The sequence below is a fragment of the Puccinia triticina genome, chromosome 12A (genome assembly GCF_026914185.1).
Source record: "Puccinia triticina chromosome 12A, complete sequence".
NCBI lineage: Eukaryota > Fungi > Basidiomycota > Pucciniomycetes > Pucciniales > Pucciniaceae > Puccinia > Puccinia triticina.
Genome location: NC_070569.1, coordinates 4100233 through 4107782, shown reverse-complemented (window position 1 = coordinate 4107782; position 7550 = coordinate 4100233). Strand labels below are relative to the sequence as shown.

General features: G+C 46.5%; 1 protein-coding gene across 1 annotated transcript; it reads right to left on the bottom strand.

The window, feature by feature from the left end:
• Positions 1 to 4086: 4086 nt before the first annotated feature.
• On the bottom strand, positions 4087 to 6779 carry PtA15_12A385 (uncharacterized protein; the record flags this gene model as incomplete). Its single annotated transcript, XM_053161988.1, has 7 exons — positions 4087 to 4217; positions 4302 to 4837; positions 4914 to 5216; positions 5294 to 5457; positions 5540 to 5645; positions 5745 to 5802; positions 5864 to 6779. The coding sequence occupies 7 exons, from the start codon at positions 6777 to 6779 to the stop codon at positions 4087 to 4089; spliced, it is 2214 nt and encodes a 737-aa protein (XP_053025951.1).
• Between the last annotated feature and the right edge of the window lie 771 nt (positions 6780 to 7550).

Below are 7550 nucleotides of genomic sequence, written 5' to 3'. Positions count from 1 at the left end.
CAAACTATAACAGTTATCTGCTGAATTCCTTTGCACATCATGAGGGTCAGATCCACCGCCATGAATCTTCTTTGCAGCCACAATACATTCCTGAATCACTCATGATGAACGCATTACATGAGGGACTCCAGAAGTGGCGCGGAGAAAATGAGCCTGATGATCTCAGTGATTAAAATGTCTTTGTTTATTTGAATGGATGTTCCTCTACTATGTAGAATTTTTCACCCCATCCATTTCATACAAGGGACCCCAACCATTTCATCCAAAGGATGTAGCTGTTCACCACATACATTTCATTAATGGGTGTAGCATGTTTTATGTCAATCATTATTTATGAAGCTAGCTTGGGAATTTCTCTCCATCATTGTTGTGCAAGCAAGTCTGAATGCTTTTGTATAGCCCAATTGAACTTAGTTTTTTTGGTTGACTTCTTTATTTTTCTTCAGAGGTAATTTGGATAAGTATTCTTCAGAGGGAAATTGTATAAGCATGATATTCCCATCAGAGTAATTCACAAGAAAACAATAAATAAGACACAGAGATTGCATCAGCTTGCAGGAGATTGCAGGTCAAACCAAGAGAGAGCAGGATTGGTAATAGAGGCAAGCACAATAGAATAAATCAGCAGAAATAAATCCATCATAAACACACAAGGGGGGCATGAGCTTATGGGACAAAACAAGAATTGCAGGGGGTGGGTCACAGGGGTAACAGGACATTTTAAACAAACAAATGAGCAGTGGGGGTGGTGGCGGGTGCGGGAGGGAACAAGTCAGGTCTGGTTGAGTCGTTTCATGGCCTTGGGGACGCCGTCTGTAAGCAAAACCGCAGGCCCGTAGCGCATCCTGAGGTCGCAGAGGGTCTTGACAGAGGTGGTCTTGAAGATAGTCCAGTGGTAGAGCGAATGATTCTCGATCACAGCTCAAGTCACCTTGTCCTCGGCCTTGATGTGGCACAATTCGAGATACTGGTCCATTGACAGGTCGCGTGGTGAGGTTGGAGGGGTTGGGGTTGACTGTCGGTCTTCACTTGCTTCGGTGTCGGGGGAGATTGAGTCAAATGAGCCGACAAACCGGATGAAGCTAGTTGATCGACCCGTGACGACCGCTCCTCCTTTGGCGAGTGGGCGTTGTCGTCACCAAAGTCGCCGGAGAAGAACCTGTCCGTCTGTTCGACAAACTTCTCCAAGAATGACTTGCGTTTCGGTGGCCGGGGGGGGGGGGGGGGTTGGGGTCGTCTTCTTGCGACGCCACATTGTCTTGTTGGGGGCCGGGGTTGTCTTCTTGCGACGCCACATCTTCTTGTTGGGGGCCGATAGGCGGCGACCCGTCGCAGGAATCCTCGCGAGCCTATTGGGTCAAATCATGTGGTCAATGTGAGTTCTTTCTTGTCAGCAAGGAGGGAAGAAAAAATAACCCGCTTACCGTTGGGTGGGTGTCCTCCTGCTGAGACGACATCGGTGGCTTCGTTGGCGGAGGGGAGCTGGTGGGGGATGTCGAGGAGACTGGTCCAGGTGAGCAATGCCCTTCGCCATGGATGTTGGCACCACTTGCCTCCATCGAACGGGTTGACAATTGAAGGTCCTCCGGAGGTCCATCGAAAAATAATCGGAGGGGAGGGCTCCGCCTCCAAAGATCCATCGAAGTCACCGGCATTCGAAAGGCCTCCAGAGGTCCTCCGAAGAATATTGGGAGGGGAGGGCTTCGCCTCCGAAGATCCTTCGAAGTCAAAGGCATTCGAAGGTCCTCCGGAGGTCCTCCGAAGAATATTGGGAGGGGGGGGCTCCGCCTCCGAAGATCCTTCGAAGTCAGCGGCATTCAAAGGTCCTCCGGAGGTCCTCCGAAGAATATTGGGAGGGGAGGGTCCTTCCTCCCAATGGACTTCGGAGTAGAGTGAGATGTCAAAAAATAAGGTTTTATCCGGTCCAACCCGGTGGTCGGACGGATATTTCTGTCACCTTCGAATGTCATTCGAAGTTTTTGCCCCACCTTCGGAAAATCTTCGGATTTTCTTCAAAGATCATCCAAAGGACGGCGACTTCGGAGGTCCTCCAAGTGAGAACCCTCACTTCGAAGGTTTTTCGGCGAAAAACCTTAAAAGTGCATCCGCCGTGTAGGCTGGCTTACTTGGACTCGTTCAATTGAGTATTAGTTGGTAATGGTGGTATTTGCGGACCTTTTGATGATCCAAAGGTTGCTTTCTTCTTTGTGTTGGTGACTGTTGCCCAGGTGAGGTTTGGAGCAGGGACACTATGTACAGGCCAATGTTCCAATCAATCCAATTGTTTGGTGATTCTTTCTAGGTGAATTTCAATGTTCAAGAAAGACAGCAATTGAACAGCATTGAGCAGCATTACAAAACAGGATGCAAGTGTTGGGTCTGAATATCACGATGCAAGCAGAAGCAGAAATAAATGCAGCACGTCTTATAATAATATTTGTGATGATTCATGGATTGGCCCCAAGTTGGTGGCAGAAAGGCAGCAATTGAACAGCAGTACAGAACGGGGTGCAGGACTGTTGGAGTAGAATGATGTGTGTATATTTCTAGCTATCAAGATGTAAGCAGGAACGGGGAACTTCCAAAGGTGAGAATGGCCAGCTGTTTTATCGATTGATTGATGCGTCCTCACGGTCTAGCATTGCGGTGGAAAACAATCTGTATTGATTGGAAAGCACAAATGAGGAACTCGTGGAGATTCCTAGTGTCAGGTGGATTAAAAATTAAGGACTTCACTCACGCCGGTGAGGGGCTATATAATGGTTCGCTCTCTTGTCGATCAGTGTTGCCTGATCGCCGAGAGGGGCAGGAGAAGCAGCATACAAGTGTATGGTGACCATAAGGAAGACACTCATCAGAGGCAGGATCGACCGCATTTCAATAGATGTTATTGGGTGGTTCAGGATCTTGACAAGCTGAGCAGTCGGGTCGTTTGTTGGGCGGCAGGAGTTGGGATTGGATGAAGCAGATTATATATCGTTTTTGACAGCATCAAATTGCAAATTCCAGTAGAACCTTCTCAGGGACTGTCCTGGACTGTCATCCCTTTTCCCCAAACCGTCAGAACTTCGGCTGTCCAAGCGACTCGACGGTGTTTTCTGGACGTGTGTGGGCAGGTGTGGGCCCAGTGATCAATTTATGTGCATACGTTGTAAATACAGTGCCCCCCACGACTTCTCAACTACCCCTACAGGGGGGTTCCAAATTTTGGAGATTTTTTTTCCAAAAAAAAAAATTAAAAGTGGGCTGATGCTGAGCTTTTTTTGGCCCATTTTTTGATGCAAATGTCACATTTCAACAACCTGACCTGGGAACATGCATGATAATATGCCAAAGTTATTGAAATTTTACTGGACCCGCTGCCAAGAGAGAAATGAAGAAATATTCTTCACATTGCCGCATTCCATAGAGTGTGCTGATGGATCTGGGAATCGTCAATAACTAAGGAGGTACATATTTACATAAATACCTACACCTGTATTATGTATGTACATGGATATTCTAGTCTCTAAATACATAATAAATAGTCTATAAGTCCATAGTACACTTCTGTAACCACATTCTATGGTCTTAAAACCAGCTGTTCCAAATTTTGCATCTGAAAAAAATGAAACTTTTTTTTGAGGAATTGCACAGACTTCAAAGTTACATCTTTGAGTTCTCCTACTTCTGTAGGGCTCAAAAATGTATAGTTTACATGTGATACATGCCTTGTGACTTTGAACACATTGTTCCAAGTTCAATTTTTTTTTGCAGGCGCGGGGTAGTTGAGAAGTTGTGGGGGGCACTGTACACATGAGGATTGCTCTGGATTGCTCCTTCGTCCGACGGGCGCGTGAGCAGTGACACGCGCTATATTCTTCGAAGTCTTTACATTCGTGCATGGGGAGGCTAGTCAATCGAGTCCATAATACACATTTACATCGGTTTATAATCCACAATCGGGGAGGATGGATATCTTTTTGTGTTGTTTTGACAATGACACCATAGACCCCTCTTAATTCGTAATGATACTAAGACAGAAAGCTACATGCTCGGGTATCAATTGAGATAAGCAAGCGAAGGGAAAAGTCAAAAGATAAATCATTATCTCTTTTTACCTGTCAATTTGGGTGTTGAAGAGACTGGCTTTCCAATGACGATGGAACCGCCTTGAAGTTCAGAGGTACCACTGTCATTATTCTGAATCTTGGATTGCATATCGATAAAAAACATCACTATGTGGAGTAAAATGTGAGCTGATGAGTACTTCGCAACAACTCCTTTGACCACCAAAAGGATAAGTAGAGAGCTGCACTGACTATCTCGAAGTTGTTCCTTAATGTCGACAATCTCTTTGCTCAACTCTTCCGTTTTCTTTTTCTCTTCATTCTTTTCTTCTTCAAGTTTCTTGATCTGTGCCCGCATTCCAGCCGACATGATCTGTTCTTCTTTCAATTCGTTCTCTAGTTTCTGACTGAGTTGTAAAGTCTTGCCGGCCTTTTTGGCCATCGTCGATTTCTCCTTCTTGCTCATCTTCTCTAAGGATTGGCTTGACTCCTCCATTGTCTGTAGCTGGGCTTGAAGTTTCTTGACTATCGCCTTCTGCTCTTCTGTTTCTTGCTGAGTGGTTTTAAGGCGACTTCTCAGAAGTTCTATCTCCTCCTCGTAAAACGCCCGCTGAGAATCCAATTGGGAGGCGACTAAATGGCCAAACTCTTCCGATATCGCCTCAATCTTAGATTGGTACGCAACTTCATTCCTCCCAGGACCACCCCCGCTATCGAAGACCGCAGATGATAAGGCAGGTAGCTCGACGATCTGATCGCTTCTCGTTTGTATCAATCGATGAACATAACTGCCGAAAAGAAAGCACAATACCTTTAAAACCTTCGTGGATTAAGCCCACATGACTTTTGTGTATTACTACTCACTTATCACCAACGTAATCCCATACCCGTTGGGAGCCAAGTTCAAGAGCATACAGATGAGCACTTTCTTCAAAATGACGATAGGCGTGTCCGCCCTGATACCTTCCACATCCAACGTGACCACAGATCAAGCAGATCCAAAGATTCGCCTGACTTCCGCAGGCAGCGCACTCCGATTGGTCAGGCGTAGAAGATTTATTGAGCTTTGATTCGGAATATCGGCAAATGGGACACCTCGAGTCGCCCCAATTCGACAGGCAGTGGCAGTGGAAAGTGTGAGAGCAGGTCTTTGTCATCAAGCCTGTCCTGTATAAACCACACATTTTTCTTTCAGCATTTTGGCCAGTTGATCAAGTGACGCGGCATCTGATGCATTCCCTTACACTGAGACATCCATACGTTCCAGGCAAACCGGGCAAGTCGGCAATTCGTGAGTCGAATGGGTTAAGAGGTCCGGAGGAAGTAGGGCAGGAAACGTGAATGGGGGGATTAATGACGATTTGAACCGAACGGAGCGTATGAATGCAGTATGACAAATCTCTCGGTCCTAGATAAAATTGAAACAGAGATCCACAAGATGTTTTAGTCCCCTCTTGTATCATCCATGTAATGTACGAAAGAGTGCTTACTTGTAAATGAGAAAAAGGTTTTCCGTTGAACTCGCTCGCAAAGTGCCTGGCTGCTTGGCCGGTACGGAATTTGATTAACCCAATACATCGGTTCGGAAGTGAATCTCTAAGAGAAATTAAGAAACGCCCGGTGGTCAAGGGAATATAATATGACTAACCACGTCAAAATATTTCGGAAGGAAAAGTGACACTGATTGATTCTCACCTGAGCATTCGCACACTTTCAATCGACTCAACAACAGATGAAATGAATGCGAGAAAATCTGAAAAATGATGACACTTAATGAATCCGGCTTCCTTGGATCAAGATTGAAGAACTCTTACCTTGCGATGTCATATACGAAGGGATTGCTAAGACCCCAACGATCATACCATTTTCATCATCTAACTCTTCCCATTGCCTCAGATGATCACTGCCCAGGGATTCTTTGCGAGGACTACCCCTCTGTGGGTTTTTCTGATTAGATGACACGGTTGATGCGTCATCGTGAGACTTTTTTGCAGCTGAAGCTTCTTCAAAGTCGCGATAAAGGTGGATAGAACCGTAACCGAAATCGGTCGAGCCGAGTTGATATTTGGCCTTTTCGGAAGATTCGGAGATGAATTGCGCAGTGGGCAAGGTTAAGCTTACGGGTGATGATTTTCGGTCTGCTGGTGGTAATGAGCTCGTAGAGGGCTGTGCAGTGTTCTGAGAATTTTTGGAGCTTGAAGACGCTTTCTTAGACTGAGCCATTTTCAGAGGAATGTTTGCTTTCTTATGGCAGCTTGAATTTGAATTTGATTTTTGTGATTGGTGATCAGCTGGGTCGGAAAAGGATGAGAAGGCAGGGTGACTACCGGGATGATCGATCCAATCGAGACTGATGGGACCAAAGCGGTAATCTAACGTGGGTCCAGGTGTAAAAGACGAAGATCCGGCGGTAGCTGAGGGGATGATGCTGTCAGGTTCATACCACAGGGCGGTCGGACTGAGCGGGGCAACTTCTTCAAGCTTGTCCCACCTCTCGCCAAGTCGGGTGGTCGGCGCTTGGCTAAGATCGGACCAAATACCAGCAGGTTCACTAGGGAAGTAACTCGGTGTATCAGCGATTCGGAAGTCTAGTTCGCCCGGTAAACCGGTAGGCGTGGGGTGTGGCGTCCGGCCTGCAGAGCGAGTGGAGGCTGATCCGCGTAAGATTTGTCGTGATGAATTGGGGTGCGATCTGTCCAGGAGCGTGATGATGAGATGATAACCGGTCATTCGAATGTCGGGCGATTGTAAGGATACCAATGGGTGACCGAAGTGGCTTGAAATCGAAGGGAAGAAATTAGCACAGCAGGAGCAGACAAACCGTACCGTTATGTAGCAATCAAATCGCTGGCCCAAAACACTTCAAATGGTTGAAAGATAACTCACATGGTCTATTGGTCTCAACCCAAACTGCACTGGTGGTACAAAGCACACAACTCGCTTGGGCGTTTGAGTGCCTCCCCGATTGGACCCGCGCAGTAACCCGTGCCCCGGGGAAAACACTCAGCTCATTTTTAATCAAGTCATGGGAGTCCTCGGGAGTAGGTTTCAATATAGGGGGGTTCACAAGCCCAGCTCCAAAGTTTAGTACAATTCAATCCTGAACCCCCCTGATCAATTTGACAAACTGGGTCCCAGCTCGCATGGCAAGTCCTCCAGTGCTCCAAGCTGCAAAATTTGGATATTTTGGCTCATCCATTACATCTAAAACACTTCCTATGGTGTTTCAGGAGCACGCCGCAGCGCACTCCTTAGGAGGTTGTGAAGTTTTTGCTTCTCAAAGTTGAACTACCAAGTGTGGGTGAGGAAGGCAGAGCAAAAGACTTTTGCCATAGGAAGATCAAACCAGGAAATAGAGGCATGGACTGTTAAATGAAAACCCATACTCCACATTTTTTAGGTGTATTTGTGTTGCTAATTCAAACAAAAATTGTGGAATTGCTCAATGTAGAGAATGTAAAAAGGTACCCGTTGCTAGGTACCCGGCACCGCCTGGCGGGT